The following is a 22780-nucleotide window of genomic DNA, read 5'->3' as shown; positions in this document are numbered from 1 at the left end:
GACCACTTAATAGATTCAAGGTTTCCTTTTGGGGTGATGAAATGTTTTGGAACCAGACAGAGGTGGTAGTCACACAATTACGAATGTACTAAATGCCCCCGAATTGTACACTTTTTTTTTTTTTTTTTTTTACTTATTTTGAGACAGAGAGAGAGAGCGTGCACATGCACGAGTGGCGGGGAGGGCAGAGAAAGAGAGGGAGAGAGAGAATCCCAAGCAGGCTCCACGCTGTTAGCACAGAGCCTGATGTGGGGCTTGAACTCATGAACCCTGAGACCATGACCTGAGCCAAAACCAAGAGTCGGACCCGGACCCTTAACTGACTGAGCCACCCAGGCATCCCTAAAGCGGTTTGTTTTATGTCATGTGAACTTTATCTCCGTAGAAAAAGAAAAACCTTTTCAGTGCGTGGATGCAGATATGAAGGGCCTATGGGTGTTCACCGGCTCTCTTGTTCTCACCCTGTGTACTCTGAGCGTGGACCCAGGTCCTGGAGGCCTCCTGGGGCCACAGCCCGGGTTCTGCCAGACGGCCTCACACCTCCAGAGCCGGGGGCCAGCCTCCTGACCACAGGCGGGAGAGAAGATCGTACTGTCAGGTGCCGCCCCAGACAGGGGGCTCCCAGGTCTGGCTGCAAGCAGGTCCCAGGAAGGGACCCTGGCACGGTGCCGTCACCCATGTCCCTCCTGGGGCGGGAGATAAGGCCAATCTGCCAGCCGCACCAGGGTAACAGCAAGCATACCAAGGAGGGCCTCTGTTTACCGAGCAGCCTGGCAACCCGACCAGCTGCCCCAGGCACCCCTGCGACCTGGCGCCCGGCAGGCAACCACGAGGACCCGTGGCCAAGGGAGCCCGGGCTGAGGGCGGCCCGACCTGTCCCATCACGGCAGAGGCAACCACAGCCCGTGGAGCCAGTCTTTTCTGACAGCCCGTCCCACAGGCCAGTCCCTGGCACACAGGAGGGAGGTGTTCAGTAAATATTTGACAAATCAAAAAAAAAAAAAGCTGGATCATATTCTTCCGTGTATTTAAAAGACTCAGAGGGGCGCCTGGGTGGCTCAGTCGGTTAAGCGTCCGACTTCGGCTCAGGTCACGATCTCACGGTCCGTGAGTTCGAGCCCCGCGTCGGGCTCTGGGCTGATGGCTCAGAGCCTGGAGCCTGCTTCCGATTCTGTGTCTCCCATTCTCTCTGCCCCTCCCCCGTTCATGCTCTGTCTCTCTCTGTCTCAAAAATAAATAAACGTTAAAAAAAATTTTTTTTAATAAATAAATACATAAATAAATAAATAAATAAATAAATAAATAAATAAAAGACTCAGAAACCCCAGCTCTTGGGAGGCCCTGCAGGACCCGTACCCCTCATTCACCAGTGGACCAGCTCCTGGCCTTTGCGCGCCCCTTTCCCCCTTTGCCCACTCTCCCCTCCTCTCACTAGGATGATGGGCCCCCAGGACATGGGTGGGGTGGCGCTCAGCGGGCCGCCCACGTGGGGTTCTGGCTTCCTCACTGCCCAGGGTCGCACGTGCCCAGATGGAGCTGAGAACGCACACCGTGCCTCCTGGCCGGCTCCACGGTAGTAGGGGGTGGCCCTGGAAGAAAGCTTCTCCCTGCCCCGCCCCCGGCCAAAGGAAAGAGGTCCAGGGCCTGGACCCAGCAGTGGCCATTAGGTGTCCCCGCCCCGCCCACACACACACAAGGAGTGGCTGCGTCCACCAGGAAACCGCCTGCTAGGCTTGTCTCTCTCTTTCCTCTCAAGTCACCCCTTGATCCAGCCATCACCGGGTGAGCCATGGCAGAGACAGGAGCAACTCTGCGCGGTGCCTCCAGAAAGCAACCCAGAGCGCCAATCTGCCCTCGTCACATCGGCCAGCGGATTCAGGGGCTGTGTGCACACGGCCGAGAGAGGTGGGGGACAGGAAGCGGGATGGGGGCTTAGCAGGCTGCCGTGATGATTTAAGTGGCGGTAACCACGGAGAGGGCTGCTGGCCGGGAGGCTGTGCTGGGTTCCTGCCGATCGAGGTCAGCAGAGCCGAGGTTTCATCCCTGCAGTAATACGATCAGGTGGCGGAGCTGGGAACAGGCCCCCTCACTGGGCCGTCTTCTCCAGAAAAGCTTTCCCAAGGCAGAGTCTACACGCAGGAGTGTGCAGGAAAGCAAGCCGGACTCGGGAGCATTAATCGTGCCACGAACGTGTCTGCCCTGCTCCTGGACCCGGCCTAGCACCGCAGACTGACCTCCTGCCTGCTGCAGGATGTCCAGCCGAGGCTCTGGAGCCAGGGGCTCAGGGGCCAGAATACCCAGGGACAAGCACAGGGCAAGCGTGCTCAGGGTGTGCCGGAGGGAGCCCTGGGGTAGGAACCTTCCCCCGTCTTGCTCCCCAGGAAGGAAGGCCCCCGTAAATTCAGGTCACAAATTCCGAGTTCCCATGGGGAGCCAGGCCCGGCGCCTGCCTTGCTGAGGCTGGGATAGGGCTGGGATGTCACCGGCACCAACACTTTCCGGGTGCCACGCTCTGCATTTTACACGGACCCCTCAGTGCTATCTACTGTTCCACGCAGATGAAGAAGCAAGGCTCAGACAGGTTAAGCATCTCGCTCAAGGCCACACAGCAAGCGAGTGGCAGAGCAGACTGGCTCCAGGGTCTGGGCTCCTAACCGATGTGCCACAGGACATCCCTGTGCTTCCTGGAGTAGGCATTGCCAACCTTCTGTGTGAAGGAGCAGGGAGTAAATACTTTTGGCTCTGCAGGCCGTGTGGTCTCTGCTACTACGACTCCGCTCTGCCGCAGACCTCGTGTAAGCGAGTGAGTGCGGCCGCGTGCCAATAAAACTTTACGGCGAATCCAGCCTTTGTGCCTGGGACTCCGGGTCAGAGGGGCTGGGCGCCGAGCCCCCTCCCCACCCACTTCCTCATCTGCTCACCGGACATCGAGAAGTGGAGATGCACTCCCCATCCCAAAAGGGGTGAGAACAGAGTGAGGACATTCCCCAGGTAATGGGCACTGATGCCAGGGGAACAGAGGCACGACGGGAGCCTACAGATGGCACCTGCCCCAGGCCGGGAAAGAGACTGGGAACCAAGTCTCCGGCAAGAGGAAAAAAGGCACATGGGATGGCAGAGAGCAGAGGGGGCTGCGTGTGATACTGTGATCTACAGTAAACAGCTATCTGGCAGGGGCGCCCGGGTGGCTCAGTCGGTTAAGCGTCCCACTTCCGCTCGTCATGATCTCACGGTTCATGAGTTCAAGCCCCGCGTGGGGCTCTCTGCTCTCAGCGCGGAGCCCGCTTCGGTTCCTCTGTCTCCCTTCGTCTCTGCCCCTCCCCAGCTTATGCAGGCTCTCTCTCAAAATAATCAAAAATAAACTAAAACAAAGCAAAACAAAACAAAACCAAAAACCAACTATCTGGCACAAAGCTCCTAAAACTCTGGGAATGCCCTAAGTGATGAGAACAATACAAGGCGTCTTCCATGATTTCGTTCAAAGCCCCTTTCATCCACTCGAGTTTATGTCGATGAGGTCACTTTTCAAGCCCCTAAGGATGCAGCCCTGTTGCCAGGGGGACCAACCAAGTAATTAGACAGTTGGAACTTTCAGTCTCCCTCCTAAGCCTCCAAATAGCCAATGACTTAATCAATCGTGCCTGCGTAATGAAGTCTCCATAAAAATAAAACCCGAAGGACGGGCTTCGGAGAGCTTCCCGGCTGGTAAACACATGCAGGAGCCGGGAGAGGGGCGCCTGGAGACGGCATGGAAGCCCCGGCCCTTCCCCACACTGCCCTGCGCATCCCTTCCGTCGGGCTCTTCCTGGGTTGTCTCCTTCACACCAGCCACCCATCCAGTGAGTGATCTGTTCTCCCAAGCTCTGTGAGCTGCTCTGGCAAATTAATCGAACCTGAAGAGGGGGTCGTGGGAACCTCACTCAGATCTACAGCCAGGGGGCGAGACGCACAGGTGACAACCCGGACTTGTGACGGGCAGTGGGGGCGGAGAACGACGGTCTGTGGGACTGAGCCCCCATCCTGTGGGATGTGACACTCTCCCCAGGCAGACAGTCAGAACGGAGCTGATCGTGAGCCCCACAGCTGGAGTGTGGAGGCATCCATGGCAAGTCTTCAGTACCAGGGTTAAGCGTCCTACTCTTGATTTCGGCTCAGATCATGATCTCACGGTTTGTGAGTTTGAACCCTGCATCGGGCTCTGTGCTGACAGCGCAGCCTGCCTGAGGTCCTCGGTCTCTCCTTCTCCCCCTCTCTCTGCCCCTCACCCACACGCGCTCTCTCTCTCAACATAAATAAACCTTAAAAGAAAAAAAAAAAAGAAGCGTTCGGTAGCAGCACTGAGAGTAGGGCAGACGCGCTTCTCCTCAGAGGGTCCCGGCTGGGAGAATGAGGGGACAAAGACAGTGCAGCTGTGGCCAGGGAGGGCGCTGAGACAGACTCCAGACTGGACAGGCAGATTTGGGTCTCGAGAGGCTCAGGGGCCCAGCTGCTCCCACAGCCACGGGCAGCACCTGGAGGGACTGAGCGCTGAGCTGGGGGACAGACACAGGGCTAGAGGAGCTGTGGGCCAAGCAGGAGGTGAGGAAGGCTGGGAAGCCAGTGGCTCTCGAGATGAGGAGCCAATCAGCTGTGGTCGTTCTCCCGTTTAGGCCTCTCCGTGGCTTCCCAGAGCCTTCTAGAACAAGTACAGACTCCTTACGGGGCTCTCAAGCCCCTGTCAATGTCTGTAACCTCATCTACGACCCCAGTCGAGCCACGTGGGCCTTCGCTGCCCCTAGACCATGGACCAGACTTCTCTCTGGCCTCCATGCCTCCTGAGATCCAGAACACCCTTCCCCCCCCCTTGTCCTGTGTCCCCGTCACCTCCTCCTGGCGGTCCTCCAGCAATTCTTGGACGAGCCTCCATCACATGGCAACTCCTTATTTAACGCCCCTGTGCTCCCCAACACACAGTGACGCACGGGCCCTGGGCTCTGCACGTGGCTGGCACACCCAGACCCAGGGGGCACTCAAGGGGTGCTGACTTGCAGGGTGGCCCAGAGGCATGGGGTCCAGAAGGCCAGGCTCCTTTCCTAAGGGCAGGAAGCAGATGGCGTGACAGTCCGGGTGTCCAGGCCCCGATGGCACATGTGGCCTCCGGAAGGTCACTTCCTGAGACGCCGGGCACTGGGTAACCACCCAGTGACCTTCCTGCTCTCCTCCCCCTTCCCCCTGGAGCAAGCAGTAATGGAAGACGCAGAGGGTCACTGGGTCCTTCAGGCTGGCCAGACCTGGGTCAGAGGGACCCAGGGGAGCAAGGACGAATGTCTGGAGTTACACTCTGCCCCCGTGGAACCTTCCAGCTTCACGCAAGGGGAGGGGAGCTGCCACCTGGAGAGCAGAGAGGTGCGGGACGAGGCAGGAAAGCAGCCACCCGCTCGGGGGGAAAAGGGGCCACGTTCCAAGTCCTTGCCTCTCTAGCAGGGAAACCATCATAGCCACCAAATGAGGACTAATTAAAGCTATTTATCTTGGCAGACTTGGGGCGTAGGGAGGTGGGGGGGTAGAATCGCTCGTCCAAATGTGAGGTCTTCCTCCTGCCGCCAAACAAAACACAGGCTGTACACCTTCCAGAGGAAAATATTCCACAGTCAAGGAAGGTAGGTGGGAAGGAGGGGACGGCGCGGAAAAGGCAAGGCGGTTTCCTCAGCCCACCGGGCAGCAACCCTCTGCTCGGGGCTCCCGTCCCCCCCCGGGGCCTGGTGGCAGTTTACCGAGTTTGCAAAGGGTGGGGGGTGGAAGCTTCCCCTTGCTCCTGCGTGGCGTGCACCCCTGTGGCCAGGACAGGAAAACGGTCGTTCTCGGTCCCTCCAGGTGGGCAGTGGTTAAAATGACGAGCGTCAAGGAAGACCAGGGTTCAGGGCCAAACGTGCCGTTCTCCAGCCGTGTGACCTCATCCGTCGTCTCCTCATCCATCAAAGTGATAATGACACAGCCCTCGGGATGAGGGGACACGACCCACGTGGAGGGCCTGACAGACGGCCGCACCACCTGCCTGCACCCCCGACCTCGGGAGCCTGATCTTGGAAATGGGGATAAAAAGAAGGTAACACCCCCCCCCGCCCACGCACACTTGCCATGACGATCCCGTGAGAAAACGTGGACAGTAGTAAGTGTACTAAGTGCTCAGCCACCAGAGTGGCCACTTCACCCTCCATCAGATCGGTGCCAGAAAAAAATCCAACCCTGGGAAGCCTCACCCGGCCTGGCCTCCCTCTCAGCCAAGTAACCTAAGCCCTCTCCTCCAGTGCTGTCCCGGGAGACGCCTCACGCAGCTGCCCAGCCCCAGGGTGTCTGAGGACCACGAGGTCACCCTGGGTTCCTCTGGCCCAGACCGGCCCTGGGGGGGAATCCCAGCCCTCCCCGCAGGCACCTGAGGCGGCCCTAGCCCCGCGAATCTCTTCCTAAGACAATCTGTCAGAAACACCCCGCCAGCCCTTTGGGGGGCCTTATCCTATAATCCCACTTGCCAATGTCTGCGAAGGCAACCCCAGACCCAGGGCCGTCCATAGCAGCTGTAAAGCAAAATCCCCACTGAATGAGTGACTGAAGATGTAGCCAGTAACAGGCCACGGACGCTGGCTTGTCAGGCTGGCCAGACCACTGTCGGGGACCGAGCTGTAAAATCTATGAGCCACAGGTACAAAATTGAGGGCAGAGGGAGGGAGGGAGGGAAGGAGCAAGGGTGCTGCCTGCCGGGGGCTCTTCTGGAAAGAAACACTGATAACGTGACCTCAGTGGCCGCCTCTGGAAGGGAGGCACCGGCACCCCCTCTCCCGGACAGTGGGCTCCAGGGAGACGCTTGGGCACGCGTGCCTGTATGTGCCTGAAAATGCACGTGGGAAGGTCACACCGGAAGAGGACGGGTGATGTGGGGGACAGGCCAGGCCCAGGCAGGAAGAAGACAAGGACTTTCCACATCTCACCCTCCTGCACGGTTTGAATTTCTACCCTGTACACAAGAGATAACCAGACAAAAGGCGATCGGGACAGCAGGGGAGGCCTGGCGGCCACTCAAATCATCCGGGTCCTCCCCAGAGGGAACCGGCATCACAGGGACGCCCCTCAGCCTGCTGGAGGGGGAGGGTGGTGGGAACGGGGCCTGTGACCGAAGGGTCCTTCTAAGGCAGGAATGGAGGCATCGGCCCCCCGAGGGACTCTGCCGGAGCAGGCCCTCGCTCACACCCCAGTTAGGGCGGGAGGAGGGGCAGTGGCCCTGCAGACTAGGGTTTAAGCCAGGGGCTGCCCGGCCTGCATTCCAGCAGCTGCCGGCGGGGGAAGCCCTTCTCCCGGCACCAGGAAGGCCACGAGGTGAAGTACCTTTCCCAGCACCGCGGCGCACATCTCACCTGCCATCTCTGCCGCCTGGAGCCTCACACCCCCCAGCCCTAAGCCTCCGCTTTCGTGTCTAGGAAGCTAAATCACTGCAGGGCTCAGGACCGTCATAAGGACTACCGCCCCCTTGGTGTCCAGCCCAAGACCCATGTGTACACAGGGTCACTGGCACGAAACACCCACCGTGGCCGCCGTGTCCCCAAGGCATTCTGGCTGGAGGCAAAGAGCGGAGAGGAGTCCCGGAGAGAATTCTGGCCTTCTGGCCACCGGACCAGCTCGACTGGGTGCTTGCTCCTCGGGGACACAGGAGCAGCCATCTGGCCGAGGCGGAGAGAGTGACGAGGGGCACACGGTGCTGGGAACTGTCTTCGCTTCAGGCCACGCAAGCTCCAGGAGGGGTCCTTGGGCTGCTCACAGGGCCCCTTCTACGGGAGCACCGGGTGGGTGGGGCGCCCCTCCCTCCAGGTTACGTCCCCGGGAGGAGCCGAAATCGGGGAGCTACTAACAGGGGACGGTTTATTTCTTGAGGCAGGTTTACCGCATCACCCTTCGTTCCTCTGACAACATTCACAGTAACTCAACAGCACGCCGCCTCTGTGGGCAAGAAAAGGCTCACACTGGTGGCAGGCTGGCGATTTACGGGGCAGCTTGAAGAATCCGAAAGGTGAGTCTACTTCAGGAGGGGCCTTGAGGAGGAAACTTCCGGAACCACCCAGCAACAGGGTGACGGGACGCTGGGGAGGAGCATGGGGAGGGCTGAGAATGGAAGAGACTCCTGGTCTGAGAGGCAACCGTGGGTGGGGGGAGAGCAGGAACTCCCCCCGGGGTTTCCTGTCGTCCCACGGGGAAGCCAGGCCCCCTCGGGCCGCGACCCTCCCTGCAGCCACTGGGTCTGAACCAGGAGCGCCGCAGCGCCGCTCTGCACCCCGGGAAGCCGTCCCCCCACAGCCCTGCACTAGTGACAGCCAAACCTCCCGGATCAGCCAGCGACGGCTCCGTGCGGTCAGAGGGGACAAGGGGACTCCTCTCAGAGGGCCTGCCCGTAGCTGGGTCCGCCAGGCCCTACAGGACTGGTCTAGGGGAGCCTGAAGAGGAGTCTAATTGTGGGGTGTACAGAAGGGCAACCCCAAGAAAAGAAGGAGCAGACAAAGAAAGGGCCGCGCTTTTCTGAGAAAAGTACTAGGGGCACCAGTCAGCAGGGCTATTACATGCAAATGTCTCCGTCATCCACCGACTGGCTGGCGGCGGGGGCGGGGGCGGGAGCATCAGCACTTGTCTCCCCCATCCATGCTAATCAGCTGCGCAGCCCGGGGCTTTGTGAGCTACAAAAGGGACAGCAGATGTGCGCCAGGGTTCCCCGGCCCCTAAAAGCACAGGGGCTTAGCGGGTAATTGGGAGGTGGGGGCTCAAAGCATCCGAGCCCGCAGCCCCCTGCTCCACACCCTGGGCCACGGGCCTCCTCCTCCTGGCCCTTCTCTGGCCCTGACTCCGAAGCGGTGACCCACCCGGTACTGGGCAAGCAAGCGCCTAACGCCTTGGGGTGCCCCAGTTACTGCTCCCGACCACCTTCCTTTCAAGAGAGGAAACCGAGGCACATGTTCGGGGAGGCTTGGCCTGGGGACTCAGCATCTTGTGAAAGAGCCAACCCCCACCCCAGCAACCACGGGCAAGGACGTGGACTCTGGGCCCTGGCAGAACTGGGCCTGTCTGGCTGACGACAGGTGCCACCCCCGCCGAGCCTCCACTATGGGGAGGCGATGGAGCTTGTCCCCCAGAGCTGTGAGGGTCACTACGGGGCTCCACCACCCACGACAGCAGCAGCTGGGCGGGCAGTGCTCTCTGGGGACCGAGGTGGGCAGCGGAGGCCCTTACACAGGGGACACACAGGGAGGCCTGGAAGGTAGGGCTGGAACAAGGCGCGTCAAGGGGCAGCAGGAGGACCCCGGGCTGTGCGGGAGCCCGACCCCTAAGTGGTGAGTGCATCGCACACTGTGGCCTCCCCGCCCCCCCCCCCCCCACAGGAAGCGGAGCCAGTCACAGCTGAGGAATGCGAATATGGTTCCTGGGGGTTCTGCCCTGGGGCCAGCTGAGGGGTCTCAACCAGCAGACTGGGGTGGCTCCAGAAAAGCCAAACAGGAAGAGGCAGGAGGACGGGGCAGGGGCAGCCTCAGTAGAAAATGACAGAGGAAACTGCAGCCCAGGGGCTGAGTAACTTGGGGTCCATCTCAGGCCCAGCTTGGAAGGGAAGCCTGACCACTGGCCCAGAGGTGAAGCAGGGCTCGCCACTGCTTGGAGGGTGTCCGCCAGGCCCCCGGGACTCAGGGAGCCCCTCTGGCCCACTGCCAGGCGCACAGAGTACAGGATGAGAATTTGGAGGACCCTGCATGCCCCCCCTTGCCCTCAGGCTGCCTCACCAGATGTGACTCCAGATGTGCACAGGCGAAGGGGGACAGAGGCTGCCTCACCCCATAACGGACTCAGCAATGAGGCGGGCTCCAGAAGAGCCCTCCGGGGCCACTTCTCTGACACAGGACAAGGACAAAGGGGCAGAGGGGCGCCTCCTCCACACGGCGTTAAATCTCCTTCACGGACTTGTCACCAGCGCCTGAAAGGTGACACGGCTAAGTGGAGGCGCCAGAGCCAAACGTGGGTTGGCGTCCCGGCCGCTACCTGCCATCGAATGCCTCAGTTTCCTCGTTTATAAACCAGAGGAAGGGGCTGTGGCTTCCGTGGCTCCCGGCAGAGCATGCGTGGCTCGGGGAGCAGAGAATGGGCTGGTTTCACCCCTACTCACGCCTCCACCCAGCACCCTTGTGCCAAGTGGCCACAGCGGCCGGCCGGCCCTTCGGGGCTGTTCTGACGGTTGGGACAATCAATGAACGTAAAGTGCCTGGCTCGGTGCCCGCCTGGCACATGTTCGTGCTGGCGCTCAGCAGACAAGATAAGCAGCGCATGGGGGCAGAGGAGGTAGGGGGAGACAGAGCCAGGCATCCTGTCCATGTCTGCCCCCTGGAGGGCCCAGCTAACACTGGGGATTCCAACCTCCGGTCACACAGAGGGCTCAGGGCAGAGCCGGGCTCCAGGCTCCGTGGAGAGGCCTCCAGGGCACATGGCACAGGTCTGGAAACCAGCTGGCTGCTGCCTTCCCCTCAGGCTCAAGGGAGAATGTGGCCAATTTTCTGGAATGTCCCTCTTGGGTCTATAAGAGACCCTCCCCCCCCTCAGTGTGTCTTTGATTACTTACTCACGTGCCCCCTGGAGGGGATCACAAGAGCACCCCTTTCTCATCAGAGCACCCATCTGCCCAGGCCCCCTCCGCCGTCCTCGCCTGGAACCTCACCCCTGCCCGTGTGGTCAGGCAGGTTTCCACCCCTGAAACCATTCCGCTCTGACATGTATAACATACCCAGCGAACATGAACCCCAGCCACACGAACACAATTAGCGGGGAGGCAAATCCGCCAACAATCTTAAAGAAAAACAGCCCAGACCCGTTCTTGCCAAAGCTGTGGGTGATGAATCGCTTGAAAGACACAAAAAGAGGGAATAAAAGGGGGTTCCCTCTCTCGGTGCAAGGAGTGGGGGTGGGGAGGAGGCAGAGCCCCCTCCCCCAAACCAGCCTGGACTTGTTTCCAAGAATGCCCCGCCTGACAGAACAAAAAGCACCCAGAGGCTGGGGGACAAGTTCTAGGTCTGGCTTTGGGTGGCAGTTTCGTGGGTGGACACAACTGTCAAATGCACCGGACAGGATTGAAAGCCCGGGCATCTGGGGGTGTTGACTGAACAACAATTAAAATAAATAAGTCATCTAAAGAAAAAAACGAGGGCACAGAGTCTCCCCATCCAACCCCTGCAGGCCTGGGGGAAGCCTGGTCTCAATTTCCTTCATAGAACTGGTTTTCGGGAAACAAAGGGAGTGGGGGCAGGGAAAGTCGGGAACTCCAGATTCTTCAACCAAAAGTCAGAGCTGTGTACTCTGTACAAGTGCGGGGACAGGTGACGTGGTTTCTCCGGGCGAGTGTGGCGGGTGCCAACGGCCCCACCCTGCACCGTGCCTGCGACCCTGAGTCCCAAATCCTCCAGAGCTAGTCCCCGAAGGGAGAAAGCGGGCAGGGGCTCCCTCCTGAGTCATGAGGCACCGGGAGGGGCCGGGCAGGATCTCAAGGCCGCCGAGGCCCCCTCCCAGCCCCACCTGTCTCAGGGCTTTATGATCGCGAGCACCTGGCTGCCCACACCTGGGGTACTCGTCCCTTCCAGACAACACAGCAGGTTTAGACCAACGACCTATAACCCTGTGTGTTATTCACCTGCCATGTGCGCTGGGCTGACACCAACCCTCTCACTGCCCTGCATCTTCCAGGAGGAGATGGAAGCGAAACAGAGATCACCTGGGACAGAGTCACAAGGTCAAATCAAGGTAAGGCTACACAGCCTATGCTAATCATGGCCTCCAGCAGCTTCCGACCCAGAGAGGGCTGCCTCGTCCGGGAGGGAGGAGGGAGAACGTGCATTCCAACCAGGGAATGCAGAGTCAGGGACCCAGGAGAGCAGCAGGGCTGGCCCAGAGATGCCGCAGACCCCACCCCAGCAGAGCCACTGCCCCCCCACCCCGCCCCCAGGAGTTCCTCCTCGCCACCGCCACCCTGTCAGACCAGGGACCTCCTGCCCCCACGCTTAGCTCCTCGGCTGCCACTCTGTTCAGGCGACTCCTGGGCCACGTCTCCCGCAGCTGGGAGACGGGGTTTTGCTACTTTCGGCTCCCCGAGACTGGGAGTACGCCAGGGTGGGGATCGTGTCTGGCTTGAGCAGGGCTGTGCCTACTGTCCGGGCACAGATGGCCACCTCCACTAGGCCACCTGCCACCAGCTACACCCTTCAGTGAAGCCTCCCCACCGACAAGGAAGCTGAGATTCAGGCGACTGAGTCATTCGCCAGGCATCGCCCTGCTAGGAAAGGGCAGCGGACAGACCGGGCTTGAGCCCAGACACAACCACAGGTGTCACCTCCCTCCCCCAACACTCTTGGCATAAACGCCACAGATCCCCCTTGTGAGGCCTCCCCTCCCCCCTGCACATCCCACTCCAGCCACACTGGGGGCTGGCTGCCCTTGGCCACACCAGGCCCACAGCTCACTCAACTCCCGCCTGCCGGGCAGCAGACATGATTGTAAACACTTGTATTAGCCCCCAGTTCCCAACAACCCTCCGAGGTAGGTGCCTTCAGGATCCCCATTTTCCAGGCGAGGAAACAGAGGCACAGAGAAGTCATGCCCACCGAGGCGGGCAGCCAGGACTAGGCCCCACCACGCCCTCCTTCCGTCCCGCGAGCTCTAGCGCCCCGAGCAGGAGCCCTGCTGGGCCCTGAAGACCCCTCCTCCCCCCTCGCCCTCCCCAGCATTTTCAGACCTCTCCTCCGTTCACTTTCTTCCGCAGGACCCTGACCACTAAGCACGACAGGTCTAGGCGACGGCTGGCTTAGAGCCTGTCACACAACCCCCCGGTCGGCAAACGTGGGACTGCGTGCTTATCTTGGGCGTCACTGTATCCCCAGCTCCTAAAACAGTAACTGGCACGCAGCAGACGCTCAGAAAAGTTTTGCTAGCTGTTTAAAGGTAGACAGACGAAAGGTAACCACGGCAATAAAAAGACACCAAGTCCCCCGCAGTACGTTTGTGGTTGGAGGATGGAAAGCCAGGTCTCTCCATCTTCAAAGAACTGTTGGTAGGCCCAGAGGGCCTGGGTGAGGTCAGCCCTCCCCCCCTCCCCTCTCCTGGAGACTCCACCATCCAGCCCCCACCACCTGCCATCTGGCTGGGTCCCCTCCCCCAGCTTCAAGGGGGCTGCCCCTCCTGACCAGAAATCCAGTGACTCCGACAGACATCGCTGACCTCTTATTCCTGCCGGATGAGAGCAGGGCGCCTGCCTCTCTCCCACTGGCCACCCCCGTTCCTCAGAAGCCAGACATCCATTCACTCCCCAATCTGCTGCTGTCCTCCAGCGATGGTCAGCCTTTCCTGTGTCACAGATCCCTCGCAGGGGGCATCGAAAGCAGGGAGCCTTTCCCCAGAAAGACACACAGAAAACCAATGGCAATGCCATGGCCACAGTTTACTGGGTACACACACAACAGGGAACTTTACATGCGTTCCCTCAAGAGACATGCCGCTGTCACCCTTTTTCCTTTTTCTCAAGCAGGCTCATTCAAGGTCACAGCTAGTGACTCTTGTCCCTCTACCCTTATGCAAAACCGCATACAATTTCAGGACATCATAGGACCCCCGAGGGCCATCGAGGACTCCAGATGAAGAGACCCCTCTCAGAGCCGCCTGAGGAAGTCCCTCCCAGCCTCCACTCTCCACCGGGAGCAGCAAGTCTGTCCCAGGTCTGAAACCTCCATTCCTCCTCCTCTGGGATGGGTGTATCTTTCCCCATTTGTCCTGGCAAATTCTCCACCGGGAGCAGCAAGTCTGTCCCAGGTCTGAAACCTCCATTCCTCCTCCTCTGGGATGGGTGTATCTTTCCCCATTTGTCCTGGCAAATTCACCACCTCCCCAGTTGGGGAGCAGATCCCAAACACAGACCGAGCTCCCCAGGAAAGGAACACAGCACATGCCACGAAGGTTCCCAAGCCTCTCCTACTCTGCTAAAATCCGACCCGGTCCGAGGCTTGGCACCTCAGATGACCCGTGAGTTCTCGCCATGCTCCCGTCCAAAGGTCCCGCACGCCCACCTTGGCCAGGCCCCCGCGGGTGGCCTCGGCGCTCACTTGCCAGGTGCCACTCACGGCGCTGGCCATTCTGCACCTGTGACCTCCGATCGTGACGGGCCCCAACCACCCCGAAAGGCATGAAAAGTCAGAGTAAATCGGATGAGATTAGAAAAGGCCCACGTGGCAACTCAGGTGGGATTCTGCCAACGTGAAGGGTTCGGGCCAGGTTGGTTTTGCTGTCAAAGGAGCGGCAAGCTGGCTTTCGGAACTCCTGGGTTTCCAAACTGCCAATGCAGCGCTTTGGGCCTGCACGGGTGCGGGTAGAGAAGGAGAAGGGGGGCAGGAAGGGGGGGTGGGATCTAGGACCTGAGGCCAGATCAGCTTAGGACCGGAGGTAACAGCCCCACCTCCGTGGGGCTCAGACTCAGGTGCCCAGAGGGAGAGGCCAGGAGCCGAAAGAGGGTGCCGGCTGAGGGGAAGGGACGTCTTCCCACACCCAATGGCAACCCGGGTTCAGAGAAATGCCTATTTTAAGACACGATCCGCTGCAAGTGGAAGGACCACGAAGCTTCTGTGCCGGGGCGGTGACGAGCCAGGAGCGGACTTCCGGCAAGTTCCAGAGGGGGCACTGCTACCCAGCTCGGCCTCGGGGCTTGTAAGCCCAGGGCTGCCAGCCCTTCTAGGTTTTCAGAAGGAAAAAGTCAGACTGTGATGCACAATCGCACAATTAATACGATACCCAGAGTCTACTTTTATTTTAACCACATGGTGAAGCAAACCTGAGGGCAGGTCGGTCACAACCCCCTGGCGATGGGTCATGGCCTTTGCCCTGGGCAGAGTTCACCTTTTGTTCCAGAACACAACTTCTGGACCTCTGACACACTCCTGGGGCAGGTTAAGGTGAAACTATTCGGTTACATTCCTGTTGCATTCTCTAGTCTGGAAGCTTCCACGGGCCCCTCACTCCCTGCTCCCATCTACACTGTAACCCGCTGCTTCAGAAATAACATCTTATCGTGTGGGCCTGTGTGGAAAATGGGCGGCTCCTGATCACAGGAAAAGGTCCTGTCGTTCGTAAGACGTGACTTGGGCGTGACCTAACCTTGTTACCCTCCCTTTAGCTCCTGCAGAGACCCCTCTGCCCCACACCAGGCTGCTGCCCCCACCCCCCACCTTGAGGACTCCATAAGCCAGGAATATCCTTCCCAACATTGGCTACGTCCACATCCTACCTACTGTGGCCAAGGTGACCGCCTGACCGTCTCCCAGTCTCTGTTCTGTCCTTCCTTTCTTCTACAGAAAGAGACACCCTGAAATTCGCGGAGCTGATGGCTCAAAGACTACATTTCCCAGCCTCCCTTGCAGCTAGTGGTGCCTCTGCAACTGCCTTCCAGCCAACAATGAAAACAGAAGCGTCACAGCCAGCTTGTGGAAACTGTCCTCAACGGACACCTGGCCCACCTTTGTCCCTTCCTTTATCCTGCTGTCTGGAAACCGGGGTAGCAGCTGGACTCCAGCTGCCATGTTGATCCATGATGCCAGGACCTCACCCCAGGGATGGTGGAGGGGGGTCAGCTGGAAGGACCTGGGTCCAAGGCCTTCCTGAAGCAAAGCCTCCACGCCAGCCCTGGTCGCCCACCCTCCAGACTTTAGCGTGAAGGCACAATAAATAAAATGCCATGTTGTTTGAGCCGCTGCCACCCTGGATCTCTGTTATGCCTGAACAAATCTGAATCCTGACCCCCTTTTCTCACTGAACCACTCTGCCGTAAAACAGCAGGTGCAACAGAGGTGAATTTGAAAGCCAGCTCTCCTGCCCTCCAGCCATGTCACCTCAGGTCAAGCCCTCTCACCTCTGTTTTTCCACCAATAAGATGGGAACGGTGTCCCTGACCTCCCAGGACTATTCTAAGTGGTAACACACAGCCAGGGCCACACCTGTCAGGTTATCTGGCCCACACGGTCCAGAAAATGTCCTCTATCCGCCCTGAGCAATCAGGATACTTCACAGTCAAAATAAACAGACGCACACAAAGAAAGGCTTTTTGGTTTCTCTTAAAAGCTGTGGCAGATCTGGCAGCCCTGGCTGGGGCCGAGTTCCCCCAGCACCCCCTCCCCCCTCCCGCTCCCTTCACTTATCCCCGGGGTCCACAGGCTTCCAAATAAGTATTTTAGTTTTTGCAAGACACACGAGCATCAGTTAAATATTCTTACTTCAGCTGTTGGGTTTTTCTAATAAAACTTTCAAAGATGTACAAGGCTCCCTTTAGCTGTTTGAAAAAAGGCGACAGGCCCGATCTGGCTCACAGACCCTAATGCGTGTTATTATCCTTTCCCCTGTTTCTCTCAAGATCAGACATTTTATGCAGGGCCTGGTACACAGTAAATGCTCAATAAAAATGACACGGGGCAGCAGCAACTTATGGGCACCACCGCAATGTGAATGCCCTTCCGGTGTTACTAACCTTCTGGGTTGTCGCCCCAGCTTGACTTTGAATGCCCTAAAGCCTGGGCACGTGACAAACTCTTCTGTACCCTCTGCCCCTCCCCCCAGCCACCAGGGGGCTCCCAGAACCGTGACCGGAGGAAATCAGAAGAGCTCCTGATTCTGCGGCAGCTGGTTGTTCTTCACCTTGCTTCTGCAAAGGGTTTTTCTCTGGGGTTTCCGCACCCTGGCGTGCCCCCCCCCCCCCCCCCACCAAACTGAAGTTTAGCCCCTGTCAGAGCCAGGGGGCGGGGAGAGTCCACAGAACCGGGCAAAGTGACTCGCGCCGACCAAGAAAGAAAAGTGACACAGTCATCTCCAGAAAGGACACCGTGGGCCTGAGGAACCGAGAATCTGTTCCGCTCCCCACCTTGGCTGCCCCACCACGGGCTTCCCGAGAAGCTGCCTCCTTTCAAAGGGAGGGCTCCCTGCGTCCAAGAACTCCAGAGGCCGTGCCAAAGCTTCCTCAAGGCCCGGGAAGTCTGCACCTCTGCCCAGGGAAGACGGCCTGGTTTTGGTAGCTGCCATTTGGTAGCCAATGCCATGGATACGGGCCAGGGTGACTTCGGATGGCAAGAAGCGGTGGGAGGGTGGTCGTGCACGGCAGGGCGACTGGGGCGGGGCCTTCTGCGGCTGCCATCTTTCTCCCCGGGGAGGGCGCAGACGTCAAGGGACAGGGCTGTGTGTCCGCTACCCACATCCATCTCCCAGCCCCACTTCCTGGGGCAGAAGTCGCGGCCCAAGGGTCCCTCCCCCACCTGCTGGCGGTGCGAGACAGCGGACAGCCCTGCAGCGTAAGGGGCTCCCTCCTAGAAAAGCCAGATCTCCATGCCTCCATGCCGGTAACAACACCGTCAACAACATCTACAGAAATATCGGGGCACCTGGGTGGCTCTGTTGGTTAAGCGTTTGACTTCAGCCCAGGTCGTGATCTCACAGTTGGTGAGTTCGAGCCCCACAATGGGCTCTGTGCCGACAGCTTGGAGCTTGGAGCCTGCTTCAGATTCTGTGTCTCCCTCTCCCTCTCTGCCCCTCCCCTGCCTGTGCGCTCATGCTCGCTCGCTCTCTCTCTCTCTCAAAAATAAACATTAAAAAAACTTTAAAATAACATCTACTGAAACATTTAGTTCCACACCCCCATGGTCCACTTCACCCCCATTTCCAGGCCCCAAGTGGTATTATTCCCATTGCAGAAGAGGAAACTGAGGCTGTGTCCAGGTAAGTGCTGCTAGAGGTGAGGCAACAAGCTCAGAGGAGGTGAAATGGCTTGTTTCAGGCCGCACAGCTGGTGACCCACACGAGTGAGACTCCACGTTCAGAACCCCCGCCAGCACCCAAGCGCACCTCTGGCTCGCCTCCCACGGGACACACGGGGGAGATTCGGGTCTTGGCCGACCTCCCTGTCCGTACCCGCACACAGATTTGAATCCCGGAGCGGGGATGGGGGTCTGGAATCACACACAGCTGGCAGGACCCTGCCTCATGAAGGACAGGTGAGCAGAACAGGGCTCCGGATATCTTCTCAACTGGCCAAAGCAATCAGGTCCCAGAAGGGCCCAGATTGGAAAATGCTGAGGCCAGGAAAGCAGGTTCATCCCAAGAAAAGGCCTAAAGGTCCTAGTGGGCCCCAGGTCCCCGGAGCCGCCACATCCCCGCACAGGCAGCGGCTGGACCATCTCTGACTCTCTCCGGGACGCTGGCGGCTGGGCTCCACCCGGCAGGCCGGGCCGGCTCTCAGATCCAGAGGCGGAGCGCAGCCCCCACACCTCAGCCTGGTACTCTGCACACCCCCGGCACACTCCAGGGCAATCCCTCCCCGTGGACCCCGCTCTCCACGCCTGCTCAGGAGCCAGTGCTGCCTCACCCAGAGCAGTAACCCAGCCAACTCTGAGGTCATCGCTGGCCCCAGCCTGTGATGGGAGCAGGTGCTACCACCACAGAAGTGCTAGTTTACGGAGCAAACACACTAGGTGCCACAAAGGCCCGCCGCTGCCCCCATTCACCGATAAGGAAACCGAGGTACAGAGACTCACCCGCACCGGCAGGGCACCAATCTAGTCCTCGTAGGAGACCCTAAAATAATACGTCCAAGCCCTAACTCCCTGACCTGAGAATGTGACATATCTGGGAGTAAGGGTCTTTGCAGATGTAATTCAAGTAAAATCATTCTGGGTACAGGGTGAGCCTTAAATCCAATGACAGGTGTCCTTATAGGAAAAGACGCAGAGACACAGGGGTGAGGCCATGTGAAGACAGACGCAGAGCCTGGAGTTCTATTGACACAAGCCAAGCAAGGCCTGGCCCCAGAGGAAGCTGTTAGGGGTAAGAAGAAATCCTCCTCCAGGGCCTCTGGAAGGAGTGCGGCCCTACCAACACCTTCGTTTCACACCTCTGGCCGTGAACTGTACGAGAACACGTTCCTTTTGTTTTAAGCCACCAAGTCGGTCACGGCAGGGGCACCGGGGTGGCTCAGTTAGTTAAGCGTCTGACTTCGGCTCGGGTCACGATTCGAGGTTCGTGGGCTAGAGCCCCGCATCGGGCTCCACGCTGACTCTGCCGGGGATTCTCTCTGTCCCTCCCCCACTTATGCATGCGCTCTTTCTCTCTCTCTCAAAATAAAGAAACAAACTTAGGGGAAAAAAAGAAAGTTGGTCACGGCAGCCCTGAGGAATTAACACGACCCGGTTCAGCTGACTCCATGTTCTCAGCCCCACATCAATGTGACTTAAACATAAGGAGGAAAAAGTTCTCTCAGACCCCGCGAGACTGGATCATCCCCGACTGAGGATCTCAATCTGAGAAACGTGGACTTTCTCCTCTTGACAAATGCTTCCGTTAGGAATGACCCCTAAAAGAGGATGTTATCTTTATAACTAGTAACAACGTCAAGATCACCCACACAACAAAAACATAAAACGTTAAAACCCTCCTGGAGGAAGGTGCTGAGCTTAGGAGACACCAGGTGTGGAGTAGACGAGGACCCTCTGTAGTATGTTCCCAATAATTCTATAAATCAAAAGCTGTTCAAAAATCAAAAGACGTTATTTACAAAAGAAAAACCCAACTCGCCTGGAACTGCTTGAGGAGTAGCCTTAGGATCCTGGTTTGAGAAATGCTGCTCATCTTTATTCTTTTTTTGTCCCATTTGTTAAAAAATGTTTTATTTATTTTTGAGGTGGGGGGGGACAAGGCGCATGAGAGGAGGAAGGGCAGAGAGAGGGGGCGACAGAGGATGCGAAGCAGGCTCCCCGCCAATAGCAGCGAGCCCTGTGCGGGGCTCGAACCCACGAACCGTGAGATCATGACCTGAGCGGAAGTCAGACGCTTAACCGGCTGAGCCACCCAGGTACCTCTACTCATCTTCATTCTTTATTAATACCCCCCAAATGAACGATCATGCTCCTGATCTGGGGGATCCTGCTGAGTTTAAGGTGGAGAGCATAAGCACCTGTCCTGAGCTCTGATGCCCACCGGGGATACCTTTCTCCCCTCTCCTCTCGGCTGGTCCCAGAAAACCCAGCTCTGCCCCAGCAAAAAGAGGTGTGACGCTTGGGAGGTGGGCATAAGTTTGGGTTTTCCGGGCAGAGGTGCAGGAAGAACCCTGTGTGAACCACCTGCTCTATGCGCTTTCCTCTGGATCACCCCCTTCCCAAAGTGGCAAAAAATTCACACAGGCCAAAAGCCAGGAGAGGCCTCCTAAGTGGCTCCCCGAGCATCAGCGCGAGAAAACCTGAGACAAAGCTGAATGAAACAGAATAGCAAAATGTGAACAAGCAATCAGGAATCAAAGAGAACAGATAAAAAAGAGTAACAGAAAGAAAAAGGATGAACCACAAAGACTCAGGGGCCTTGGCAAACACGTTTGTGATTTTTTTTTTTCCACTGAAATGTCAGTTTTTGAAACTAGCTTCTGAAAATGTTACCAGCTTCTCACATCCCCAAAAAGAAAGACCCGAGGACCGCGACGAGGGAGGAGGCTGTGTTACCTCTTACTTCGGAGCCGGACATCAAGAAGGGGCCCTACCCTTCCACGTTTCCACCAAGAGCACATCCAGCGGCTCGCACCACCCCGGCATGGGCCCTCTCCCCAGGTCTAGAAGTTTCCCACACGGGGGTCCAGAACGCCAAAAGGCTCCCGATGGGTGGAACCGGGTCCTCCAGGCCGCCCCAGGCCGGGCACCGCTTTCCAACTGTCCTTAGCAGTCCAGGGAGTCCCGAGAGATGGCCAAAGGCTGCCCACACCCCTCCCTCCTTCCCCTAGGGCGGCCACACCCGCCCCCGGGGACTCCCACCTCTCCCACACCCCAGGTCCCCTTTCCTCCCACCCAGCCCCCACACCCCCAGCATGCTACGAATTCACCTTCCCCGCTCGGCCCCCCGCTTCCTGCCCACCCCCTCCCAATCTCAGGGCCCTCACTCCCCCATTTCCCGCTTCCCACCGTACTCCGGGCACCTCACCTCTGGCCACCACGCACGCCCTCTTTTCTCTCTGCCCCTTGACATCGTTCCTCCTCTCGCCTGACTCGGGGGCCCCCACTCCCATCTCCCTCGGCCCGGCGCCACGGACCTCACACCAGGCCCCCACGGTTCAGGGCCCCTCACCCTCGGGGCCCCGGGCCCCTCGCCGCGTCCCTCCCGCCCCGGTCCCCCGCCCGGCCGGCCTCGTGGGCAGCCCCGGCGCGCGGCCCAGCCCCGGGGCCCCGCACTCACGGCTGTAGAGGGCGATGCCCGCCGCGTCCGGGCCGGCGCGCACCTCGAGGCGCAGCGCCTGCTGCTCCGCGTGCCGCTGGATCTCGCCGTTCGCGTCGCCGATGGTGAGGAGGCGGGCGCCGGGGAACACGGACACGGCCGCGCAGGGCCCCGCGCCGCTCGGGACCGCCGTCCCCGCGCCGCCCGCGCCCGGCCCCGCCGCCGCCGCCGCCGCTGCCATCTTAGATCCGGCTCCAGGCCCCGCCGCCGCCGCCGCCGCCGCCGCGCCCGGGCCCAGGCCGCCGCCGCTGCCGCCGCCGCCGCCGCCGCCGCCGCGCAGGCCGAGGCCGAGGCCGAGCCGGGCAGCGCCGCCTGCCGGCCACGCTCCGCCTCGTCGCCACTGCCGCCGTGGCCCGGCCCCGTGGCGCAGCGCCCCCTGCTGGGCCGCCTGGGACACGGGGTGGGGGAGGAAGAGGGCGCCGGGGGGCGGGGCCGCCCCGCCCCGCGCGTAAGGTCGCGGCTTTGTGAGGTGGCTCCGCGGCCCAGGAACGGCGGGGGCGGAGCCTGAGCCGGGGGGCGGTGCTCGGCCTCGCGGACGTGCCCCTAGGACTTGGCCACGCCCCCGGCCCGACGCGGCTCGAAAGGCCGAGCTTTGTAGGGCGGAGCCGGAGCGGAGACTCGGGGCGGGGCGGAGACAGGGGCACGCCCCGGGGGGGGGGGGCGGTGTTCGGCCGTGTGGACACGCCCTTGGCCCCGCCCCGCGCAAACGGCCGCGCTTTGTGAGGCGGCTCCCCAGCGGCGAACGGTGGAGGAGGGTCTGACGCCCTTCCGCTACGACACGCCTCTGCGGCCGAGCTCCGCCCCCTGGCCCAGCCCGGCTTTGTGAGGAGGCACGCGGGGGGCGGGGTGCCGGTACGACGAGGCCCCTCCCCTATACCGGTCCTGCTCCCCCCCACCCCGGATGTGGCTTTGTGAGGCTCTCCGCTCACAAGGAGGGCCGGAGCAGGGGCGGGGCCAGGCTCCTGGGCACGCCCCCCAGCCTGTGGCCCCACCCCCCCACCCCGCTTTCCAGAAGGGAAAATCAGTTTGAGGTGGGACTCCGCTTCCGCCCTCATCCTGAATCTGCGGAAAGGTCCCTTCTCCCAGCAGTCTCTTCCCCATCGTCGCCCGCTTCCCCTAGCACCCTCCTCCTCCATCCTTGGCCATCTCTTCCCCCACAAAAAATTCTTGAATCCCTCCTTCTGGGTCCCTCCCTTAAGCCCCTCCCTTCCCCCCAGCGCTGACTAGCCAACGAATCCAGCAAAGCAGGATCAAGTGCCCCTTTTCACAGGGACACACACAACACAAACGCACACGCACACACATCTATCTTCCAAGACCCCCCTTGCTCCAGGGCTCCATTCTCTTCTGGAGGGTCCCAAAAGGCTTGTGGTGGCTTTCTCACCTTCTGCAGCTCCCACAGTTCTCTGGACCTCCTCATCAATGCCCCCATCATTCCACTCCCTGTACTCACCAATGCAAGGAC

At 59.7% G+C, this 22780-nt stretch overlaps 1 protein-coding gene and 1 long non-coding RNA gene across 6 annotated transcripts in view; one reads left to right on the top strand and one right to left on the bottom strand.

Moving 5' to 3' along the window:
- The window catches only part of CARM1 (coactivator associated arginine methyltransferase 1), a 39616-nt gene extending 18057 nt beyond the window's left edge, over positions 1-21559 (bottom strand). For 2 of the 5 annotated variants that reach the window (XM_053898518.1, XM_053898519.1), the window contains exon 1: positions 21277-21555. In XM_053898518.1, coding sequence (XP_053754493.1) covers positions 21277-21496 — 220 coding nt within the window. In that variant the 5' untranslated portion in view covers positions 21497-21555. Of the gene's footprint in view, positions 1-20552; positions 20590-21024; positions 21125-21276 lie in introns of those variants that run through there. The other 3 variants (XM_053898517.1, XM_053898520.1, XM_053898521.1) reach the window with 3 other exon arrangements.
- On the top strand, positions 11499-15908 carry LOC109254090 (uncharacterized). The gene is made up of 3 exons (XR_008420681.1): positions 11499-11790; positions 13636-13754; positions 15381-15908. It is a non-coding gene; the product is annotated as an uncharacterized LOC109254090 (long non-coding RNA).
- Positions 21560-22780: the final 1221 nt, after the last annotated feature.

Source organism: Panthera pardus, unplaced genomic scaffold, assembly GCF_024362965.1.
Source record: "Panthera pardus isolate Hobbes unplaced genomic scaffold, ASM2436296v1 HiC_scaffold_8, whole genome shotgun sequence".
Lineage (NCBI taxonomy): Eukaryota > Metazoa > Chordata > Mammalia > Carnivora > Felidae > Panthera > Panthera pardus.
The sequence above is the reverse complement of the archived record's forward strand: the minus strand, read 5'-3'. Positions and strand labels throughout refer to the sequence as shown.